The sequence below is a fragment of the Aspergillus welwitschiae genome, assembly GCF_003344945.1.
Source record: "Aspergillus welwitschiae strain CBS 139.54b unplaced genomic scaffold BDQ94scaffold_6, whole genome shotgun sequence".
NCBI lineage: Eukaryota > Fungi > Ascomycota > Eurotiomycetes > Eurotiales > Aspergillaceae > Aspergillus > Aspergillus welwitschiae.
Genome location: NW_020798700.1, coordinates 815,017 through 837,479, shown reverse-complemented (window position 1 = coordinate 837,479; position 22,463 = coordinate 815,017). Strand labels below are relative to the sequence as shown.

At 48.3% G+C, this 22,463-nt stretch overlaps 9 protein-coding genes across 9 annotated transcripts; 5 read left to right on the top strand and 4 right to left on the bottom strand.

Annotated features, from left to right (window-relative positions):
* Nucleotides 1-53: 53 nt before the first annotated feature.
* BDQ94DRAFT_167588 (uncharacterized protein) lies at nucleotides 54-1,240 on the top strand (the record flags this gene model as incomplete). Its single annotated transcript, XM_026770842.1, has 6 exons — nucleotides 54-130; nucleotides 210-446; nucleotides 499-620; nucleotides 678-949; nucleotides 1,077-1,091; nucleotides 1,145-1,240. The coding sequence occupies 6 exons, from the start codon at nucleotides 54-56 to the stop codon at nucleotides 1,238-1,240; spliced, it is 819 nt and encodes a 272-aa protein (XP_026629738.1).
* A 944-nt stretch (nucleotides 1,241-2,184) lies between these two features.
* Nucleotides 2,185-4,536, bottom strand: BDQ94DRAFT_157584 (uncharacterized protein; the record flags this gene model as incomplete). Its single annotated transcript, XM_026768763.1, has 2 exons — nucleotides 2,185-3,846; nucleotides 3,904-4,536. The coding sequence occupies 2 exons, from the start codon at nucleotides 4,534-4,536 to the stop codon at nucleotides 2,185-2,187; spliced, it is 2,295 nt and encodes a 764-aa protein (XP_026629737.1).
* A 328-nt stretch (nucleotides 4,537-4,864) lies between these two features.
* BDQ94DRAFT_167586 (TauD/TfdA dioxygenase family protein) lies at nucleotides 4,865-6,219 on the bottom strand (the record flags this gene model as incomplete). Its single annotated transcript, XM_026770841.1, has 4 exons — nucleotides 4,865-5,044; nucleotides 5,098-5,538; nucleotides 5,593-5,712; nucleotides 5,770-6,219. 4 exons carry the CDS (start codon nucleotides 6,217-6,219, stop codon nucleotides 4,865-4,867), a joined length of 1,191 nt encoding a protein of 396 aa, XP_026629736.1.
* A 982-nt stretch (nucleotides 6,220-7,201) lies between these two features.
* BDQ94DRAFT_138346 (nucleoporin FG repeat-containing protein) lies at nucleotides 7,202-9,370 on the bottom strand. Its single transcript, XM_026765227.1, has 3 exons — nucleotides 9,174-9,370; nucleotides 8,587-9,015; nucleotides 7,202-8,532 (listed from the first exon to the last, which is right to left on the bottom strand). Exons 1-3 carry the CDS (start codon nucleotides 9,242-9,244, stop codon nucleotides 7,593-7,595), a joined length of 1,440 nt encoding a protein of 479 aa, XP_026629735.1. The 5' UTR covers nucleotides 9,245-9,370; the 3' UTR covers nucleotides 7,202-7,592.
* A 564-nt stretch (nucleotides 9,371-9,934) lies between these two features.
* BDQ94DRAFT_167584 (uncharacterized protein) lies at nucleotides 9,935-11,374 on the top strand (the record flags this gene model as incomplete). Its single annotated transcript, XM_026770840.1, has 4 exons — nucleotides 9,935-10,110; nucleotides 10,160-10,222; nucleotides 10,276-11,144; nucleotides 11,199-11,374. 4 exons carry the CDS (start codon nucleotides 9,935-9,937, stop codon nucleotides 11,372-11,374), a joined length of 1,284 nt encoding a protein of 427 aa, XP_026629734.1.
* Nucleotides 11,375-11,675: 301 nt separating this feature from the next.
* On the top strand, nucleotides 11,676-15,363 carry BDQ94DRAFT_184836 (uncharacterized protein; the record flags this gene model as incomplete). The annotated part of the gene is made up of 6 exons (XM_026774731.1): nucleotides 11,676-11,790; nucleotides 11,977-12,057; nucleotides 12,449-12,530; nucleotides 12,593-14,312; nucleotides 14,368-14,461; nucleotides 14,522-15,363. 6 exons carry the CDS (start codon nucleotides 11,676-11,678, stop codon nucleotides 15,361-15,363), a joined length of 2,934 nt encoding a protein of 977 aa, XP_026629733.1.
* An 817-nt stretch (nucleotides 15,364-16,180) lies between these two features.
* BDQ94DRAFT_138340 (haloacid dehalogenase superfamily protein) lies at nucleotides 16,181-17,698 on the bottom strand. The gene is made up of 3 exons (XM_026765226.1): nucleotides 17,516-17,698; nucleotides 17,303-17,462; nucleotides 16,181-17,165 (listed from the first exon to the last, which is right to left on the bottom strand). Exons 1-3 carry the CDS (start codon nucleotides 17,533-17,535, stop codon nucleotides 16,467-16,469), a joined length of 879 nt encoding a protein of 292 aa, XP_026629732.1. The 5' UTR covers nucleotides 17,536-17,698; the 3' UTR covers nucleotides 16,181-16,466.
* Nucleotides 17,699-17,747: 49 nt separating this feature from the next.
* BDQ94DRAFT_116327 (uncharacterized protein) lies at nucleotides 17,748-18,953 on the top strand. The gene is made up of 3 exons (XM_026763672.1): nucleotides 17,748-17,908; nucleotides 17,969-18,592; nucleotides 18,643-18,953. The coding sequence occupies exons 1-3, from the start codon at nucleotides 17,807-17,809 to the stop codon at nucleotides 18,742-18,744; spliced, it is 828 nt and encodes a 275-aa protein (XP_026629731.1). The 5' UTR covers nucleotides 17,748-17,806; the 3' UTR covers nucleotides 18,745-18,953.
* Nucleotides 18,954-18,984: 31 nt separating this feature from the next.
* On the top strand, nucleotides 18,985-22,187 carry BDQ94DRAFT_184834 (putative carboxylesterase; the record flags this gene model as incomplete). The annotated part of the gene is made up of 8 exons (XM_026774730.1): nucleotides 18,985-19,399; nucleotides 19,521-19,754; nucleotides 19,811-19,986; nucleotides 20,039-20,400; nucleotides 20,459-21,061; nucleotides 21,112-21,168; nucleotides 21,198-21,373; nucleotides 21,419-22,187. The coding sequence occupies exons 1-8, from the start codon at nucleotides 19,062-19,064 to the stop codon at nucleotides 22,185-22,187; spliced, it is 2,715 nt and encodes a 904-aa protein (XP_026629730.1). The 5' UTR covers nucleotides 18,985-19,061.
* Between the last annotated feature and the right edge of the window lie 276 nt (nucleotides 22,188-22,463).

Sequence of the window (22,463 nt, the reverse complement as noted above, 5' to 3'; positions counted from 1 at the left end):
TCTCTAACCAAGTCTTCTGACATCCTTCCGCGGAGGTATTCGAGATATTCAGCATGGATTTCTACCTACGTTGCAACTCTCTGAAGTGTCGAGCACCATTGAAGGAGAGGGCAGTCGTCACCACCTGTTCGTAAGTAACTCCATCTGCTGCATCTCGAGTATCCCTTCTACGACTTTCAAACTCAAGAACAACACGCTGAGCATCCGAGACACATCTTCTGTCTCCATTGCGCAGGAAGCCTTGGTCTATCGCATCCCACAGCAAATGAGCGAGCCTGTCCAGCCTGTCAGGCCGTTCTCGTGAACCCCGACGACGCGGTAGCAACGGCCCTCAACCCAACGGAAGACTACAAGACCAGTGTCCTGAGCGGGCTTGATCCGAATACAATAATGGAGTGCGCAGGACGGGCATTACTCTTCTGGACATACCAGACTACTCAGGAAATGTGCGTTAGTTGTTAGCCGTAACTACACTAGATGTCTACTAACAAGCCACAGTTTCTACCAGGAATTTCTCGCAAAGACACTGACAGAAAAGTACACCAACCTGAATACACAAATGGACAAGGTTGTACACAACGCGAACTCGGAGATATCAGCCCTACAAGCCAGAATATCAGGTCAGCCTGTCCCCAATATGGGAGTGCCTAAATGAAACATACCTGACAATGAATCAGATATGGAGACAGCACAGGACCAACTTCGCAAGAAGAACCAAGAACTTGTCGATATGTATCGAGAGAAGTGCAAGAAGTTCACACAAATGACAAACTTATACAACATACTCAAATCCCGAGCAATGCGATCCCAAATGCAGACCGCTGCAACAGATACCGTGTCCCAAGCGCTAGATTCGCTAACGGCCTCTCGAAACCATCCAACCGGGCTTGTACCCGGACACTCAGAGTCATCGAGGCCTCCTCACACTCCAATGTCTAGACAATTGAACGTATATCCCATCAACCAGGAAGGCGTGGAACAAATACATCGCCATCAACGGAGCGGAACTGGTAGTTCAAAAGGCAACAAACAGAAAACTGACATCGCTGCAATGCCACCGCCTAGTCGTCCTATAGACTCCCGGAGCAAATGTATGTATGCTCCTGAGCCTTGAGCTCAGGTTGCAACTGCTGACACTGCATAGACGATCAGCCTGGCGCAATACCGCAACATCGAACGCGTCTCGTGGGTCTCTCACGCCCTTCAACTGGAAGAACAACACTACCGCATGACAGTATAATGCTACAGCGTTTCCAAGCTGAGGCTGGCCCATCTGATACTCTCCTGGACACGCGAGACCCAACGAGAAGAGGAAATATCGGCATGCAACTTCATAGCCAGAGACACAGCCCCACAGAACGTCCTAGATTAGGATCTTTCTTTGACAGAACAATCATGTAGACATACTAACATGGCATTACAAGTATCGAGAACGAGGAGAATGCAGGATCATAGCGGTTCTCAGATTGTTTGCTTGACCAATTGTGATTTCTAGTATCATACTCGTTTCAAATAGAATATATCCAGTAGAGCCGGAGCAGTCATTGAAGCCCCCATTATGGATCATCATGACACTTATTTGATACCTTACTGCTAACGCGCACCGCTCCATGTATGATGACCTCTTGAAACTATCATATGTTAATGTTATCACTAGCATTCAAGATACACTGTATCTATTTGACCCAAGACCAATGAAATATCCCATACAGCGCTATTTACTATATAGTCTCATAATCATAGTAACCCAAGCAGCTACCAATAACATTAGCACCCGAAGTACTACTATGATTAGAATGTTCCTGATTTAGGCAGCACTCATAGGCTACTACTATCTCACTAGAATGATTGCTTCAAGGCCATACCAAAGATGTGTGAGCGTGTGATGTGAATAGGTAAGAGCGATTCAATGAATGAGACAGCACTGGTTGAGTAAGAGCTAGGCAACAGTATCTAGCTATATTTAAAAATCCTAGGCTTCTTGATCTGAGCGCATAATATATTGATGAATATCAAGCCATGGTTAATGTAAATATGGAGAGATATGGAGATCAAGAGATGAGAACTCCCAGCCATAGCTCGAATTGAAGTGTGCACTGATTAATATTTGGAGAAAGGAAGAGAACGCGAAATATTGAGTGAAGAAAAAAAAATGGAATTAAAAGTAGGACATCTCAACAGGAATCAGACCTGTGAATTCACAAATTTACCAGCAAGCGCAAGGATCCAGCCTGCAATGATATCGGGGGAAGAGGGTATCAAAACAGGGTAGATATTCAGGTTGGCCATAGAACTACAAAAAGCAGTAAAGGCAGTCAAAGATGACAGTATGGCTTTATCAATGGTAAATCCAGTATCTGGCAAGTTTGATGTCATACCACTGCAATGAGAAATAAGAACAAATAGTTTTTCATACTTTCGCGCAAGTCGGAATACGCGTTCTCGTAGAGGGGAGTTCACATTTGGGATAACTCCCATTATTGATGACTTGTGACCTGGCAGGAATACTTGAGTTGTTGCTTGGGAAGTGGTCAAGACGATACCAGTTTTGCGCGCGATAATTATATCAGCTTCGTCGTCGCAGTTTGATGACAATGTAGATATTTTTTGAATACGGCTTCCAGGTGCCATTTTCCAGCTCTTTCCACTAGGCTCCCTGTAGATGATTGATGTGGCAGGACTCATACTTTCAACGCACTGAACGATGCGTAGGTGGCTTTTGAGGAGTGATGTTGACAGGGAGAGAACTATGTGCTCGTGATTTCCAGGCAAATAACGTGGTATCTGCAGCTGGTCGAAGGAGATTATCTTAGATTGGCCCTGAGCTGTGCCGTGAATGGGGTGGCTATCTGATGTTTTAGTATGCAGCGATACGTCGGGCTCCTTTTCAGTAATTTCTGTGTGCCTATTGTCAATAAAATAATGGCTCTGGGTGGCTACTTCTCGTATTGAACCCTGCCCTCTGGTTTCCATAAACCGTGATAGGGAGCCAAGACTTGTGGCCGGGTTTTGTCTAAAAGGAGTTTTTCCCTTCATTGTTGGAATGGCTTTCTGATCCGCATTGTCTGTTGTCTTGCTATCCTCTTGAGTGTCGTCCAACTTTCGTTTTCGCAACAGCGATTGACTGCTTGAGCCAATAGATTCATCAATCTCGGGTAGAATTTCAGGAAGACAGGAAGTCACTGAGAGATCTCCTTCTATTGTCGGAGTTAACAGGTGCAACTCTGGTACCGGAGATTCAGAGGCTGGCTGTGCTGAGCAATCTGGATACTCGTGAACGTATGTTTCCTGGTGAGACGTGCTACAGGCGGATGGAATTGGAGAGTAGCTTGGTCGAGAAGGAAGATCATTCACGATGCAGTTGTCATAAGGGAAACAGTCAGATGTTGCTATGTTATCGGTAATCTCAGTGTAGGTCACCTGGGAAGTAACGCTGCTTGGACTCGTGGGTATTGTCACAGCCATGATGATCTGCTCAAAGTCGGATTCAAGCCTCTTTTCATTGGTTGTGTCTATATCCGCAATGGACATTCCACCAGGCGAATCTCGCTCGAATAATGACAACATTTTTAAGGATGGATCATGCGTCAGTTGCCTGTCTATTTCTTCAGGGTCCTGATCCTCCAAATCACTCTTTAATATTGAAACGGTACTCCTTGGATCATTTTCAGCCCCAGAGTAGTCTTCATAGTGCATGGTATTGACGTCTGTTGGTACTTCGGGTGAAACATGGCGAAGAGGACTCAATAGGATGCGGTCACTTGAACTCGGTGGTGGGCTATCGCAAGGAAAGCAGTCGTCATTTAGAGGCAAAAGGGATGGGGACTGAAGCTTGAACTGATCTTCCTGTCTTCAACTTCAGCAAGGTAAATAAAAGTGGCGCGCGAGGACTTCAAAATATACCTTCGCCACGTCATTAAAAGGACGAAGCAAGTCATCCAAGTCTGGAGGACGATTGCCAGCCTGCCTTGCATCCTGAATAAGAAGCAATGCGTCCTTAGAACAATCCAGCTTCTCTTTGCTAACACTATTCCCAATGATATCCGCCTCATGTATCATATCACTGGAGAAAATGCTATCGTAGTCGCTAGCAAGTCCCTCAATTGAACACAAAATATTCTCTTCTCGGGAGTAGCGAAGCGGCTCAGCCGGAAGTGCCAAATACGAATCATTGTCAGAGGTAAAGAGAGGAAGTTCTAGCTTCAGATCATCATATCGATACCACGAAGGAAGGACTTGTTCCCAACAGTCATCAATATTGTCTCGTTTAATGTCGCGAAGCACTGACGAGAGAAATTGCAGGCCTTCCTTCCTGATGTCGAGCTTTTCGTGACGTAAATCCTGCTCGATGATTCGCTGGCTGGATGCGATGTTTTGTTCAGTAGCTGAGAAAGCGTCCCCAGGTGGGTGGAGAAAATTGGGAGGAATGTCACAAATGTCGTCAATATGTTGGAGGGGGTCAAGATCTGTATAATCAGTAGCTATGCCGTGGAAACGGGCATATTGGAGTAAAAAGACATGGTGCGAGTTTGCCATGGAGATGAAGATACTGGTCAGTATGGTTCGTGACAAACTTGTGATGGGCTTGCTAGAAGTAATTTGATATTGACAATTTGACACATAGAAGCACGTGTCTTATGCAGACATTTCAGTACTAGTAGCTTGAAGGTTGAAGGTGGGAAAGTATAACTTGAATTGTATTAGCCCGGATTTATGTACTCCTAGTTTTCAAGACGCCGAAATGTATCGCTAGTTATCTAATTATCAGATCGAAAGTCCCGAGAGCCAGCTCTCATGTTCCCTCAAAACCTTTGAATCACGCTAAACATCCAGAATACGCAAATAATTTGCCAGCCTTGGTGGATCAGTCATTGTAATTAGACTGGCGGGAGCCGTCCTTGTTAACAGGAGGCAAGTTGTAAAGAGCATTGAATTCCTCTTCTTGCGATTTTCCTGCCGGATCCAAGACGGGGCGCTCTGCGTGGCAGCAGACGCGAACAGCATGACGACGGTGAGGAGCGAATCCATAAGAGGCAGAGTGGTTCTATCAATAATTAGCTTATAGCCCAGAGATACTGCGAGAGGCATGATACTCACAGTTGTCCTATTGTCCCAAATAGCGACATCATTCTTGTTCCACTGGAATCGCGCGTGCATCTCTTGAGTTGTCGCAATAACTTCGGTGAGGTATCTGATGATAGCGTCGCTTTCGGTCTTGGGGATTCCCACAATCTTTGTGACGAATCCAGGATCGAAGAATAAACTGTTCCAGCCAGTGACAGGGTTCGTCCGGATAAGAGGGTGTTCTGTGGTAACCGGATCCCGACGGACAGGTCGACCAAGAGCATGCGAATCAGAGGCCTGCATATCCGCCGAGTGTAGAGCAGTCAGACCCTTGAGGTATGTTTGCATGTGAGGAGATAGTGCATCATATGCCGCGTATTGTGACGTCCAGAGCGTATCACCACCACCTCCCCGTGGCGGGCCGGTCAAGACCTTCAGCGATGTGTATGAGGGAGGCTGGACTTCATATGTAACCTAATATATCTTATCAGCCAAATATCCGGGGTCACAAGCAAGGGTAGCCCATACGTCTGAGTGCCAAAGGAAACTGGGTGTGAACATTGCTCGCTGGTCAGTGGAGTTGTCTCCGGTGTAGACGACGTGAACGTCCTCCAAGCCTTCTCTTTTCGGGACAGACGTGGTTGCGTGCTGGAAGACAATGAGGTTAGTAGTAAATTATTATAATTTTATGCAGACCATGCATACCTTGTGAAGCTTCCCGAAATATCTACCCAGGTCACGCTGGGCATCGATATCCAAGTCATCCTGTCCTCGGAAGAAAACAACACCACGAACAGCTACCAGACGAGCTAAGTCATCCTTCTGTGCATCATTCAGCTTCGCCAGATTCACTCCGTGAACCTCGGTTCCAATCTTGGGGGTGTAATCAAAGACGTCTGTTGCGTCTTGGAGTAGATTTCGGAACTTGGCGTCTCCATAGATACCCCTATCCTCATACGGTGTCTCCTCTAGCGGAGGCCAATGAAGATTAGGGAAAGTAGGGAGAAGGTCTTGGTACTGATAGTTATCATGATTTTCCACAACAGTTCTGCCTGGCTGGTAACCAAATTTGTTGTCATCTGTCGTTTCCTTCTTAATTACGGGAAGGCGGCCGACTGGGTGGGTTACCACGGGGTCCACGAGTGATGGCGCCATGGTTTATGCGGCAAAGTTGATTGTGATGTACAAATATGCTTGTGAGAACGATACTAACAAGATGTGTTTGAATGGGGACTTATGTGACACAAGGACCGATATTCGATGCAGGATGAGACTCTGAGTTTATATAGGAATAAGAGCACAACAAGAGAACGAAGAGGCCACATCCTCCACTCCATCGTCAAGGAAAGAGATAGCCGGACACAATCAAGCATTGCCCAAAATTCGGGACAGGCGGGTATTGCACCATCGCTGGAGAATATCACCCAAGCGGCTGATCAAGCAACTATGTATCCATGGGGACACTGAACGACGTTTCGGAGGAGCCTCCCCCAAACAATAGCGGGTCCGAGGATGGTGTCAGCGAAGATCGCGTCATTCGAAGGCAACAGTTGTGGAGACATTCTGTGACGCTCCGCGTCGGGTCAGATCTCCCGCTTATCTGGGAAGACCCGGAGGCGTCACACCGCTTCCTTGAGCTAAGTTGATCTGTCGCGAATCACATACGTATGTAGGGTTCTAGAATGTCACTAGTAGATAGAAACGGATCCATATACCGTATTGGGGGTGCGAGAGTGAGTATGGGGAAACACCCCACAGGTACATCATGCTGAGATAGCAGGACGGAGTATGCCAGGCTGTCTTATGAACGACATTTCAAGGTGGCCATATGAAATACTTCATTGTAAGCTTCGAACATTCCAGCAGAAGACCCTTGTCAGCGGGAATAAACGGACTCCCCTGCCTCAAGGGCCTCCCTCCTTCAGAAGGGTCAAGCTGGAAACCGGGGGAATAGGGTGACGTTAGCCGAAGGATTAGGTGCGATCACGCCAGTCTGCCGTCCTCTTGCGTCTTGCGCCGAACAGGCAGCTTGGCATTCTTCACCCTCCAGCGTGACCCCTGGCGAGCCGCTTCATTCTGTCACGGCGGATTTACGTGCATGTACGGAGTACGGAGGGATGATTACCAACAACCGCAGACATGAGTCACTCTGATGCTTATTACAATTGCCATATTATGCATGCCATGCTTTGGTAGTAGTATTATTATTGAACATGACTCATTCGAGCCTTAAGTAACTATGCGATTCGAACTAGCTTTCTATTGAGCTTAAGATGGTATCCTTATTTGTCATCTCCCAGATGCTTCACATCCAGTTCAGCGACGCCGTTCTGCGCGGTCATAGGCAGGGTGGTCGAGGGGTCATGGCCACTAGCGGATAGTCGGATCAGATAATTTGGCAAGAAGCCGAATTTGTATCAAGTTTCGCCTCATATGTAGCGAATTTAGGTATGCTTCATCAAATCTAAATCCATCCGTAATTTACATGAAGACGATGTTGTGATGTCAATGCACAGACTTCCAGACATTCATGAAACAGAGGGCGGGCCCAGAACCACCTCTTGCACTTGCTCGGTAACTCCACCGAGACGGCTGGCCACGCCTAGTATGCCAGCCTCAACATCGCCTAGAACGGTGGCAAGCTCGCTGACAATGGACTTCGGGGCTCCGGCGGCTGCTCCATCTCGACTACGAGATGTCACAAAGTCATGGATCTGTCGTTCCAAAGTCGCCTCAACTCCGTGAAGGTGGTCTTCAATCTCTTTCAAATTTCGTGTGTAGCGTTCCAGGACCTCTCCCATCTCGTCAGAGCGCTGAGAGAAGTAGTCAACCAAGTTGACGGGTACCCCGTTCACAGATGTGGCAGTGGACGGGTCGCTTTCAACATCGTCCGGGAGAGCTAGAGTGTTCTTGCGCGTAGATCTCAATGCTTGTCCATCTGACATTTTCTGATCTTGAGACCACCATCCAGCCCCACCGGTAGATTGATACTGCAGTGGCAACTTCAAGGTATCAATCGCTCGGAATGCAACTTGAGCTTCAGCCGCGTCGCGAGACACAAGATTACGCAGCTGATCAATGTCACCTGCGTCATTCTCGAGTGCGTGCTGCATTGTCTCTAATTTTCCCTGGACAAACTCAACGTCATTGGGAATCGTCTCTCCCTGGCCGGCGATGGTGGGTATCATATTCGCAACCTCATTGCAGATCTTGATTTGGTTAAGGACAAAGTTATCAAACTTTTCCAACTCCGATTTGATCTCATCTGCGCAGCTCTCGTATTTCGTTGTGGGAAGAATGTTGCTGATATCGACTTTGACCCCAGGGATGACCGTTGTCCCGGCCGCTGCCGTGGGTTGTGTCGTTGGTTGCGCTGTGGTATTCTGGTTTCCGAATAAAGACAGAGTAGGCTTCTGTGTTTGTTGTTGTTGCTGCTGCTGCTGCGCGCTAGTTTGATTGGCGCCTCCACTGTGATGGTTGGCATGAGCCATGACTATTGTTGTGGGCAGGAATATCACTTACAATAGGCCCCCGCTAGTAGTTGTAGAACCCCCAAGTCCACCGAAAAGTGGCTTTGATTGCGTCTGGTTTGCAGTGTTACCGCCCAAGTTGCCAAACAGTCCTCCACCGGTGTTCCCGCTTTGTGTGTTGGTCGTGGTTGTGGCTCCCGAGAAAAGACCACCTGACTGTGGCTGCGAAGTCGTGGCAGTAGAGTTCCCAAACAGACCTCCACCAGTTGAAGTAGTATTCGACTGCTGGCCACCTAACCCCGGAAACAGACTCGAACCGGTAGGCTGAGATTGTTGTGTAGCGCCGCCGGCGTTTCCAAATAGGCCACCGGCCGGCTTTGACTGAGTCGCAGTATTTCCAAGGTTACCGAAAAGCCCGCCCGAGGTCGTAGTGGTCGCCGGTGTTGTAGTAGTGCTAGTCTGCGCATTGGTTCCAGAGCCACTGATAAGGAAACTTTGTTAGCTCTTCGAGGCTTGAGTGAGGGCCGGAAATACAAAAGGAATGAGACGAAGCAATTGCAATTTAGACACCTCGTACAGGCGTAAACCAAGATGAGACCATAAATCCACTAACAGACGCAACAGGAAAGAAAACCTTACAATAGAGAATTGGCAGAACCGGTGTTGATGGACAGGCCGGTTGATGTGCCCGCAGGCTTTGTACCGAACATGATGGGCAGTTTAGACTGGGAATGAAACCGAGGGCTCAGATGTCGAGCAAATTTCGATAGGATTAATGAGACAAGAACCTTTGTTGCGCCCGTCAAAAGGGTCTTGTGCCAGCACAATGTCCACAGGAGCTGGAGCGAGTTGCGACGTCGGAAAACAACAATCAAGACGATCCTCCCGGCTAGTGTTGGATGGGGAAAGATTTGCCGGTCCGAGATTAATCAGCGTTATCGATAAGGACTAACTAAACGCAGCATAACCACCAACAATAATTTGATTAAAACATTCCCGATGAATATCGATTGCGACTTTTCATTTTAAGCGCTATGATGAAGAAGGACTGAGGGAGTATTTCTCAGCGGCATAATCTCATCACTTTACACTTCATCGCAGGGTGCCATTCCTCTTGATTCCCACTGCAGGCACTGTAGGAGCTAATTCACATATGTAGTCCGCGATAACCTCATCACTTGATTTTCTCCAATTATCACCTCATTGCCTCTATTCCACGATACTCAATTAAATGTTCCTTATGTTACAAGATACTCAGTTCTAGGGCATTTGGAATTGAGTACAAAGGGTAGCGACTTTCAATCCTTTGCTCCACCCACTACTTTAAAGCGCCTCCGGCCATTTCAGATTCTTATTGATTGTTTCAACTTGCTACTATATGAGAAACCTCAGCTCCCAGAATGACAGAAGAACAAGAGCCTATCTGTGTTGCCTCTACCCGTCAGGAGGGTGATGAGCATTGTCCAGGATCTGCAAGTCATTCTCCAAATTATCAAGACTCCACCTCCCTACAATCAAATGAGAAGCGCAGTCTCGGCCAAAACCCTAATACAACATATTTCAAGGGCGCAGAATGGTAAGGCTCCAGGTGTCACTATCAGGGCTTGTCTAATCTTGAAAATCAGGTCGGCGGATGGAACCACTTTATTGACGGATTCCTCCGATCACCATATCAGAACCTGGATCTTGTCAGTAAAACCTACTCTCCTCTTGTCAACATAGCCTGACCAACACTCTACAGACCACCTGATATGCTAGAAGACACGGCCTCTCCCCGCGACTTATCGCCATACTCTGTCTTGCCGTCAGCAGAACCGACCTATGCGACTGCCATGTACCCTTTCTTCTCCCTTCAGGACCCGTCGACGACATTATTTCTCTCATCTGTTCGAGACCATCCAATCAGATTGACATCTGCTCTTGCTCCGACTTCTGTGGCGACTTATTCTCTGGTAAACCCAATGACAGAGGCCTTCATAACGCCTCATTCAATGATTTATCCATCTGCCCTGGGAGGGAGCCAATTTCTCACTGGTTCAGACAGCCTGATTTGCCTCTTTGATGTCTCTCGACCGGGTAACGATGGACCTGTCACTTCCATGCCGACAATACCAAGCAAAAGAAAGCAACAGGTGGGTGGAGGCGTGGGAATGAAAGGAATCATCTCTGCCATGGCCCTGGATCCGACAGGGGCTGGTATTTTAGCTGCTGGAACCTTCACCAGACATGTCGGACTTTATGGTGCACATGGAACAGGGGAGTCCCTAGGGACATTCAGCATATCGAAAACAGAAGCTCACCGTCATATTGGCGGCCGTGGAATCACTCAACTGCTGTGGAGCCCCTGCGGAAGGTACCTCTACGTTGCTGAACGGAAAAGTGATGGAGTCTTAGTATATGATATCCGAGTCACTGGACAACTGCTTGGATGGTTGCAGGGCCGCAAAGCTTTCACAAATCAAAGGCTGAAAATCGATGTATTTCCCAGTGGAGAAAACGGCTCGCATGAGATCTGGGCTGGCGGAACCGATGGCTGCATGAGGGTGTGGCAGAACCCTACACATGCTACTGGTGCTCAGGATCCCAAGTGGGAATGGAAGGTTCATAACGGTAAGTGTGCTTCCCGATGAAGGACAAGGACACCTGTGCTAATATAGAATATAGACACTGTGAGCAGTACTGTGTTGCATCCAATGGGGAATATAGTTGCCACAACTTCAGGTCAACGGCACTTCGAAAAAGACATCGACGATGCCAGCTTACCAGCTATGCCTGATATTGACAACAGCTTGAAGGTGTGGTATATGCCACTTCTAAATGCGAACAGCGATGACGACTGAAAGGGGCTTGTTGGACGTCATACACTGGTATATGCTGTCTGCGCACATAATTTTTTCAGATGACCGACATACCCCCTATCTGTCAACGCTGCAACAGCCGTGCGCTGGGGATTTCAAACATCAAGGCCTCGAGCTATGGGTGCATGAAGGCGATCAGGGGCTAGTATCTCTAGCGCCGGGTTCCTGCAGCAGCAGCAGCAGCAGCAGCAGCAAATAATAGGCCATACTACTATAAAATGCTTGCATATCTACCGGCCGAAGATATACTTCACTCTGGAACAGAATAGGGGACCAGAGGACCATGGGTTACTCGTGCCATGGATTCAGACAGCCCAAGGAATTCTTCGAAAGTTGGATTTTCCCACAGGATGTCAGGAATTCACAGATTCACGGTGTTTCACCTGCACTTTGTGAATGTGTGAATTTAGGCAACCCCTCCATCAACGTGAACGTGAATCTGTGAACGGGGACCTGTGAACTTGAATCCTGTGAATCCGGTCACGTCTACCATTGTGTCTACCAAACACAGATAGAATGAATTTGAGCCTTCTACCAGTTACAGTTTCCAATTTCAGTGTTCTTGTTGCCTGGAAATGGGGTAGCTTGCCCTGGCTTCTGCTTTTTGGTTTTTACTATGGAGTTTTCTACAGCCCAGTGGATCCCGATTCCCTACTCAAAGGCCAGTGTGTTAATGCATTTGTGATTCCATTCACAGGTGGTGAATAGCATGCAAAATTCACAAAATGCTTGAGTTTTCACACAGTACTTAACTTCTCTCCCCTTCCCTCCTCTATTCTTTCCATATTCCTCGTGTCTACAGATCCTCATTCCTCAGAGTACAGAGCTTCTTGTGATCAGCTAAAGATCTTGCTTCACAAGCATACTGTTACCATAAGGACAAGTTGGATTTAGTCACTCATCTCCGTCTACACCATCAGCTTGGTCAATTTGTCTTTGTTTATTCCTGCTTCTGGAGCTTTCAAGAACGCGTTTAGGAACGAGTCTTTGGATTCCGTGTCCAGCAAAAGACCAGTATTGGTCATTTTCTTGAAATGGCTACCTTTTCTCCAACAGGTGGACTGGCGAGCGATTTGACACTTACAGATTCGAATAACGCAGAGGCCTATAACGAGTTGCTTGGGCAAGGTGGTATCCAGTAAGTACTCATTCACTTGTTCTTGTCCTTTTTCGCCAACATATCCTAACATTATATGCCAGGCTTGACGACTTCTTTGCAGCACCGGTGGGGTCTACTGGCAATATCCAAACCTTTTCACAAGACCTTCCAAGCACCTTCATAGCGCAGGACGTTGGTGAAGATGGAGGTTTTGATCCATTCGTTATGGGAATGAACATGGACCCAGTTTGGCCAATGACCTCGTTCGGTTCAGAACCCAGTCTTTTTGCAAGCATCGATGACGGGGCATTGCCTGCAATGGATGATAATCAAACCAACCCCATTGATAATGTCGGGAGCTTTGATCAGACTGCGGCTGCCAATAACATGGAACCTAGTACTACTGGGCAATCCAATTCTACAGCTGTAATCCAATCTGGATCCATGCCTGAAAACCAGACTATGGTAGGTCTGCAGGGCCCAGAAGCCCTTGGCTTAGCTTCTACCATGTTCGCTCGTGGAAGGGCGCCTATCAGCGTTCCTATGAATGGCGTTCAGCAGAATACTCTGAAGCAGACGCGCGAAACCCTACCGATGGGATTCAGCCCAATGGATTTTTTCGGTTTTGCTGGTACTGCTGTTAACAACTCGGGCGCCTCATATGACAATGACGAAGCCAATGAGGCCTTTCTAAATATTGGAAACAACCTTTTGAGAAATGCCGAGAACAACAACAACAACTATGTGAACAATGCTTCCAGCAACTATGCGAACAATGCTTCCAACAACCTCGTGGAAAATGCTTTGGAAAATGCTCCGGACAATCAGGCGGATAATGCCTCGAGGGGCTCATACAATTCCACACCCACCGAGCAGGCCGCAAGCACATTCGGCAATGAAATCGGAAAACAGAATGGCTCTTCAAATGGATCTCAAAAGAGTACTCCTCCTTCGCAGCCAGTTCATGCTGCTGGTGGGCCCCAGGGAACAGCTATGCCGACAATCCAAGTCGATAGAAACCGATCTAATTCTGGCTCTTCGCGCAATTCTGGTACCTCCCAGAGATGCAAAGCATCCTCGCCTGTGGATCAGATTACTGGAAACACTGGAAGCGAAAACACCGGCAATCAGATTACTGGACATCAGATCTTTGGAAGCCAGGTTGCTGGGCATCAGATCACCGGTAATCATGGCATTGGATTTACACCCCAGCAATGGACTCAGGCGTGCCAGGGTATCTTCTCTTCTCAGCAGGTTGCCAGTCAAAATAACAGAGTGATCCGGTCTTCGCCAGAGTCTGGATCTGGACCGATGAACTCCAGCCCACCCGACTATCTGCCTGGCCAGCTTGGGACAGCCGAGGAACTTAATCAAGATGGCTCATCAGGAGGAAGCGGGTTTTCTGTGCAGCAGAACACACACCCCCATGCGTATCATTTGGCCGCTGTTCAGAGCGAAGCCACCATCCCAGTTGATATGTCTGGCCAGCCGGTCGTCACCGCTCCAGCCCCTGTCCATAACCTACAGCCAAGCTTCGTTCCACTGATCGAGCAGCTGATGAACCCTGAAGTTTATAACATCGACTGCAGTACATTGTATGCTTCAGTCGAAGAAGCCAGGGCAGCCCGTCCGGTGCAGGATGGTGTTCGAGAGGATACAACCCTGCCCACCAATGATCTCCAGAAACAGGCGATTGTTAGAGCCCTCACCAAGGCAATGTTCAGTACCCAGAACGCCGAAGACAACCCCGGAATGATTAAGCCATTCAAAGAGGGCAAGTATAGCGCCGAGAGGGTCGAGTGTGTCTGCTGGGAGATACTGGTAAGTCGTGGAGTCAGGCAGTACTGTTGTGTAGTGGATTTAACATTGCCTTTAGGACTGCGTTATTACCAGACAAATCTCGGGCTCATTGTTGGCAGTTCATGGACTGAAGAAAAAGATTACGAGCGATTTGATGACGTTCGCCGAACGTATGACTAGAGTCCTGAATTGCCTCGAAACCCAAAAAACAATTTGCAAACATCTTCTAGATGCTCCATACATGCATCAATTTGTTGATGATCCGCAGGCTGCCTATAAGCGTGTCATTGCGAATAAGACACTGAATAAGCGCAAGGGAGAAGTGATGAATGCGGGCAAGCAAGTTCTTGGTGCCAAAAAGGCCGCTGAATCTAACGCAATCAGCCAGTCGGTTAAGGTTGCCGCCCCTGCAATGCCCACAGCATCTACCATGCCGAACATGGCCAACGTGCCTGCAGTGACTAACGCCGGTGTTGCAATGACTCCAAACAACAATCCCGGAAGCATTGCAGCGACCGGAAGAAACCCACCTCCTGCCACTCCAACCCATATGTCCCAGCCGGTGAACCTCATGGCCCCGGCAAACAGAGCGAGATACCAAATGCCGATGAGCGCAGGCACTCCAACACCTGTTAACCAAGTCAGACTGGGTCCAGTGCAATACCACTCGGCACCTCTGAACAGAATTGCCGCTGCTCAAGCATATCACAACCGTATGATGGGTGGCCCAACCTCGCATCCAAGAACAAATGCCGGCTCCGTCACAATGCCCCCGACCACTCAGGCTTCTCCTTCTCCTTATGACCCAGAACAAACCCTTAACAACTTGTTGCTACGTAATTTGATGGCGAATCAGAATCAAGTTGCTCCTGAAACCATGTCATACCCACAAATGGGATACCAATCACGGATGGTCAACCCACACCAAATGGGCAGCCAACCCCAAATGGGACACCAAACCCATATGGGACCTCAAACACAGGTGCCAGGCACTGGATCAGGTACACGCAAACGCAGAAGGGAAGAATCAGATGCCGAAGACACTTCTCCTTCCGCCAAGCGGCAGCATTAATTGTACCACAAACATGACTACTTGTCGTCAGAAGATCATCTAATAGGCTCATACGAAAGAAAAAGGGACTCAACAGCACCAGTTGCTTGTCAACACACTACTCAACAACCTTCTCGAACATCGGACAGCAACGCGACAGCACATGGTGCTCGTTATGATACACTCGACCTACTCCGAAGAACACATAATCTCTACTCGGAGGATGCGCGCGACAGCACAGTCGCTTGTCAATAATCAATTTTACGAATACTACGACGATCATGGGCTTTTACGAACAGAACCGAACAGCAGGACTTGCATGTCACGAATACATCTCTCGAATCTCGATTTACATGAACATACTCCTCCACACCATACATATGGCGCCGACACGACCCAACCCATTTAGACATACCTTAATCTATCACATCTGACTTGGTCTACGAATTCACGAGCTACGATACTACCGGGATTTTGGCTGTTGTAGGTGTTTTGTGATACCCCAGTCTAATACACATCTCCGACTTTTCGCGCTCTGGCGTTGCCTTTGGAATAACATCGTCTTCTTCTTCTTTTCTCATGACTGGGATAATTCCGCTTTGGCTCTACACTCAGAATTCTCTGTTACATTGTTTCGAAAGACCAAATTCAGGAGGCGCGCGCTTTGCGAAATTGAGGCTCATGTGTACGGCAGATTGGTCGACACTTTTGATTAATCGGTGCTGAGCTGGCCTCATGCACTGTTTTTGCTTCACTTTGCTTTGATCTTAGTTTCTTCTTCGTTTTCTCTCAGGTACATGAGATTTCGCCGGTTTTTGTAAGAGTTCTGGTGCTCAATGTTTCTTTTTCCGTTTCTTTTTTTCTGAGATGTTTTTTTTATCGCGCATTTGATTTTATTTGCTGCTTCTGGGATTTGATCTTCTGTTATTGCTGTTTTCTCACATATCTCACTTTATTTGATTTTCTGCTTCTCAGTAATCGTAGTCTATTTGCTTCTGCGTTATCCCTCCGGGGTACATAGTTCTTCTTCTTTTCTCACGGGTATCACATCTTCACCTGACGTGGCTGTAAATTATCAGATTGCCAGAAACTTCATGTCTATAGCCCAATAGGCAGAAATGAATTCACGCAGGTTTAATTCCATAACGCTCATACGGGAAATTCTCCAAAGAAGGCAACAACTCTCCCAACCCATCACCAATCTCACCGGGCTTACCGGCACTCTTCAACCGACCGGCGACGATCTCGTCCGCTTCACGCTCCGGCTCAGTCTTCTCTGCTTCCTTATGTTCTCCCGTAAGCCCAGCCAACACCTCATCCTCACGTCCCTTATACGACTCCAACAAACCAGGGTGCGGGACCCAGACGACACGCATACCGGCTCTCCGACCGGCCTCAACACCCGGCACCGCATCCTCAAAGACCAGACACTCCTCGGGCTTGATCTCAGTCTCTCCCTTCTCGCGCAGATTCGTGTTGATGGTCTCTAGCGCGAGCAGATAGATATCGGGAAGCGGCTTTCCCCGCCCCTTGCCGATGCGGGGATCGTCGCCCAGCACTTGTTGAGATTTCGGGAATGCGGAGAACAAGTCGCCCAGATGGCTGGCCTTCAGCTTGAAGTTCCGGCTGTGGGAAGATGTGGCAAGGGCTAGATGCACGGGCTGATCGGTAGCTTGGGTGGAAACAAGCTTGGCGAGGAGGTCCCTGACGCCCGGGAGGGGCTGGGATTGAGGGAAGAATTTCTCCTGAAGGGCGGATTGCTTTGCGGCGTATTCTTCAGGAGAGATGGGGAGTTGGGCCCAATGGTGGAAGATGCGACTGGCCTGGTTTGGACAGTCAGAGGATTTGAACACAGAGGGGTTGAAACTGGCGGTTAAGGTATTTGCGATTCGAGCGATATGTGAAGGGAATAAACAGCAACGGGGGGACTTGAGGGGGGTGGGAAAGGGAATCTACATACGTCTGGTTGAGGACGACCCTGCAATTGAGCTTTAATAGACCACGGGAGCAGAGGCTTTCCATACTCCTGAAGAATGGCATTGGTGATATCCGTGTACTTGTCCTCCGAGTCGATGAGCAGGCCATCCATGTCGAAGAGACATGCCCGCACGCGGGGTAGACTGGGTATCAATCAGCTAATTGCGACTTATTGACGGGGGCTTCAAAGCCATACTTTTGGACTGAGTTAGGCATGGTGCAGATAGTCTCCTCAGATATTCAAATGCGAGGACAAACAGTTCAGGGATGATGGTTGACAGCGATTATGCGCCTCGACCGTTGACGATGAATCAATATCGGAGATCGGCAGGAGGGGATGTCAGTGCCTAAGGCAGGGAGGGGCAGCGGCATCTCCGACTCCCGACTCGCCGACTCCGCGGAGCTGCAAGTAGCTTCTGGAACCACCAGAACAAACCACCAGTGGAAACACAAGCAGTTGGTCAACCTAAAAACAATCAGAACAAAGATGACGAACGATGCGAAACAAAAAGCCGATAATGCGGCTAACAGTGACGGTGAAGAAGAGGACGTGTTTCACGATGCGCGCTTCCCCGCTGAAGAAGAAACGGTGAGGTTACGTCTTTGCCCCTCACCAGCAGCAACATACTAATATAGCTACGAAAACTAGAGACTCCTAGAAGAATCCCATACCATTAAAGCCGAAGCCAACAAATTATTCACCGCAGCCTGCTATGACCAAGCCATCTCGTGCTACGACCGCGCCCTCGCCTCATGCCCCAACTACCTCGACTACGAAGTCGCCGTCCTGCGAAGCAACATGTCCGCTTGTTATCTGAAACTCGAAGATTGGAAAGCGTCTGTCGACGCAGCGACTGCCTGTATAGACCGCTTGGATAAGGTGGTTCCTCCTGCGACAGGGGCAGCCGATGCGGAGGGTGCCAAGGGAAAGCAGCCGCAAGAGTCGAGTGGCGAAGACGCCGTGGTCGAGATAACGGGTGACGATGACGAAGCCGAGGAAGAGTTGAAGCGGTTACAAAAGCAGGATGAGAAGAAACGGGATGTGCTGCGTATTCGCGCAAAGGCGCTTATGCGTCGGGCGCGGGCGAAAATGCAGCTCGGCGGCTGGGGGAACCTGCAAGGGGCGGAAGAGGACTATAAGGAGCTGGCTGCGATGGATAATCTGCCGCCAGATGATAAGCGTGTTGTGCAGAAGGCGCTTCGGGAGCTGCCTGCGAAGATCGGTCAAGCGAGGGAGAAGGAGATGGGGGAGATGATGGGAAAGCTCAAGGATGTAAGTCGATGCTTTTCGAAGTTACTTATTGAGGTGCTAACGGAATATAGCTTGGTAATGGATTCCTTAAGCCGTTTGGGCTGTCAACCGATAACTTCAACTTTGTGCAGGATCCGAAGACGGGTGGATATAGCATGAACTTCCAGTCATGAACTTCCAGTTGGTTGGTCTGCTGATAGAATTGCTTCCCAAGATGCATTGCGGAGTTTGGGATTTGATAGTTGAGCGTCATATAAATTGGTCTTAATTTCATGCCTGACATGGGATCTCTTAGTAGACAGTATCTACAAACCATTGACAGAACAATTGTGGGTATAAATTGCTGCTATTGAAGTCTCAATTGGATAATGGAGACTGGGTCATGCCTTATCTTGCGCGCGGAAAAAGCTACGCAACAATTATATGGGTCTGATTGAACTCGCTTAAGAGCTGCAGCAATCGGAACCGGTCTTCAACAGAGCCGGGCAAGATGATACCAGAAAGAGTCAAGATGAGCATGGAGATCCCCGCATATCCGCACTGGGGGATTTCCGAGCGGGGAGCTATATCCTTAAAACCGGACTGCCATCAAGTCAAATCAATACCATTCCCTCTCCATAACTACATATTTTCTTTCTCGTCGTCTACATATCACACCATGTCAGACATAATCCAGGTCACTACACACCTCGGTGAGATTCGCGGAAAAACCACGAATGGTGTTACCCAGTTCTTGGGAATCAAGTACGCCACCTTGAAGAATAGACTCGCAGATGCAGAACTAGTTGAAAGGCGCGACGGAGGCGTTCTCGATGCATTAAAAGACGGGTAAGGCATCCAATTGCGAACATTAGCAGATTCTCTTCTTCGATTATGGTTACACACTAAACGAGAGTCCCTGAAGGCCAACTGCGATATCACCTCTAGGTGGTTGTGACTTGGAACTTAGCGCGATTCAACACACCCTGCCCAAGAAGGAACTCACCCAGTCAGACGTGGACTGTCTGAACTTGAATATTGCTGTTCCTGCAGGCACTCCTGCCCATTCAAAACTTCCCGTGTTTGTCTTCATCCATGGAGGTGGCCTCATGATAGGGGCCAATTCCTGGCCTCAATTTGACTATGAGCGTTTCGTAAAGTTGTCTATGGTCAATGAGCTCCCTATTGTCGCGGTCTCCATAAAGTGAGTGGGCAAAGTGTCGCTATACATAATGCACAGGTTATCTGACTTTGATCAAGCTATCGTTTAGGACCATATGGATTCTTGACCTCGGATGAACTGCGCAAAGCTGGGTACAAAGCCAACAACGGACTTCGAGATCAGAGGGTGGCTTTGGAATGGGTACGCAGGCACATTGTGGACTTCGGAGGAGATTCCGAAAACATCACTGTCGCTGGAATGAGTGCTGGAGCAGGTAAGGTTTCTCTCGTTTCTCCTCAAGAAGGAAGGAAAATTGAAACGTATAGCCTCTGTCACATTTCATCTCGACTCCGAAACACCGCTGTTCAAACGCGCTATTCTGATGAGTGGCTCTCGATTCTTTGTCCAGGCTCTGCCATACGACGCGCACGAGGAAAACTATCGACAGGCAATCTGGGCACTTGGACTGGAAAATGCTACGTCAGACGAGAGGATCAAGGCCCTTTTGGAAACACCCGGCCAAGATTTGCTCCCTAAGCTTCCTCCATCTGTTTTGACTGCGCCCGCAGTTGATGGAGACATGGTTCCGTCTACCGTAACATATGCACAGGTAGCCGACCGGACGAGCAATATCCCCAAGGGGAAGCAGTGGTGTCGCGATTTACTGATTGGTGATGCCCAGTATGATGTAAGTGGTTGGAGAAAACGACTATCAAGAGAGTTCGAGCTCACAATTCATTTCTTAGAGCAACATTCTTGCTATCCTGATGCCACATTTGAAGAACGAATGTGCAGGGCGTCTTGCGAAGGCAGTTCACTCCGTCTTTCCGACCAAGCAAGAACTAGCAACACGGATATTGGCAGGATACGGTTTGACTGCCGAAACTGCGGATGATGAGGCTTTCCCCGCGGTTCTTAATTATCTTAATGATATCTTCATACTGGCGCCAACGCTGACATACACGAGTGGGTGGGAAGGGCACACAAACGTCTACTACTTCAACGAGGAAAATCCTTGGGATGGACCTTGGCAGGGCAAGGCTGGCCACATATTAGATGTCGCGTATCTGTTCCAGAATTTCCGGGATTACATGACTCCCGCTCAGCAAAAATTAGCAGCTGCATTCGCCGTTGACTTCTTCAAATTCTGCTATGGCATTAAACCATGGCCTACCGTGGTGAATGGCGACATCCAGAATGGATTTACGGCACGAATCTACGGACCCTCCTCTGAAGGAGAGACAGTTGCGCAAGTAGCCCAAGCCTATGGTGGCCACTCTCGGCGAAGGTCGGTTTTATTCAATCTTTCCGACGAAGCATCCTTGGATGAACTGGCAAGGGTCGCTGCTGTATTTATGACTAGTTAACACCCCAAGATTTGAATTTACAAGATGTATAGTTTGCAAAAGAAAGAGCAGGGTTGCAGCTTCCCTCATCAGAGCAGCAGAATGTCATAGTTTTCACTTATTTTCTCTTTTCTCGGAGAATCAATCTCCCATCTTTTCTTCTCTACACGGACCTAATCACTCTTCTCATCCCTATTCTCACATTCTTATAAGTCCTATAATGCAGCAGAGAAGATTACTCCTTCCAGGAGAACCTGTACCTTACGACACTTCACGCCCATGGTTTCCACAACATGGCGCCGGCAATGGAGAAGGGTAGGTAACTCCCCCATGAAACGCACAGTATGATGACCGGCGAAGGACTCCCTACTTCCGTGGCAACATTATAGCGTTACATTCCGTCGATTACTTCCAAGCCCAGCCAACGCTGTTAATTTGCCGAATCGTGGACGTGCATGAGCCCTTTTGGAAAGTGTGTGCGGTGACCGTCCAAGTCGAGGGTCCTCTGGGCACTCTAGGCGGAACATTACACATCAGGATGTTCGACAGACGCTTTACAACAGGCATACGATTGAGGCATGGGTGCCCGAATTGGTGCTATGCCATTGAATCGAGATACCGGCAACATGGACCGTTGCCAGTCACGCCGTATGGGCAGCCATCAGAAGACCCAAATGCTCGTAGCCTGAATCAAAGAGAAGATGGCGCCCAAAAGGCCATGACTCATGCCTACCGGACGGAATTGCAAGCGTATGATACCCTGAGTGATCTTCAGGCGGGACATATCCCTAAACTGCTTGGTACTGCCACGATGGCATGGCAAGTAATGAATGAGATGGGAAGAACTATTATTGGATCATGCCCTGGATTGATCCTCGTTCCTCTCGATGGAATGCCCCTCCTCAAAATGAACTACATCCTAAAGCACACGTGGCAGTTTATATTCTGGGATCTTGTCAACATTAAACAGATTTTGCAGAGTCGGGGCTTGTATAATATTGATACAACCCCGAGGAACATTATCATTGTTCCATGCCATCCCTGGGGGCTCTTCAAAGTGGTACTGCACAGCCTGCAATTGAACGACGGGCCTGGTGAGACTGGAGCGTCGACCACTAATACTGGTTGAAAGGTTGTCGCGCTGGTCCAAGCTGATGAAAGAAATGAAACTATGCTGAAGGAATCTTCACGAGATGACTATTATTAGTAGATATTGGGGGTGTTCAAAGTTCTGGACCTTGGGGGATTTTGGAGTTTTAATTGTCAATTGGTGCCTTCAGTACTTAACTAATGTACTAGCTCATGATCAATCTGGATTGTTGTATTCGGTTTCACAGGTCCTAGGGGAAAAAAAAAGGGAAACTTTATAAATTTGACAAGGGATTCAAATATCTGTCTTCAATAA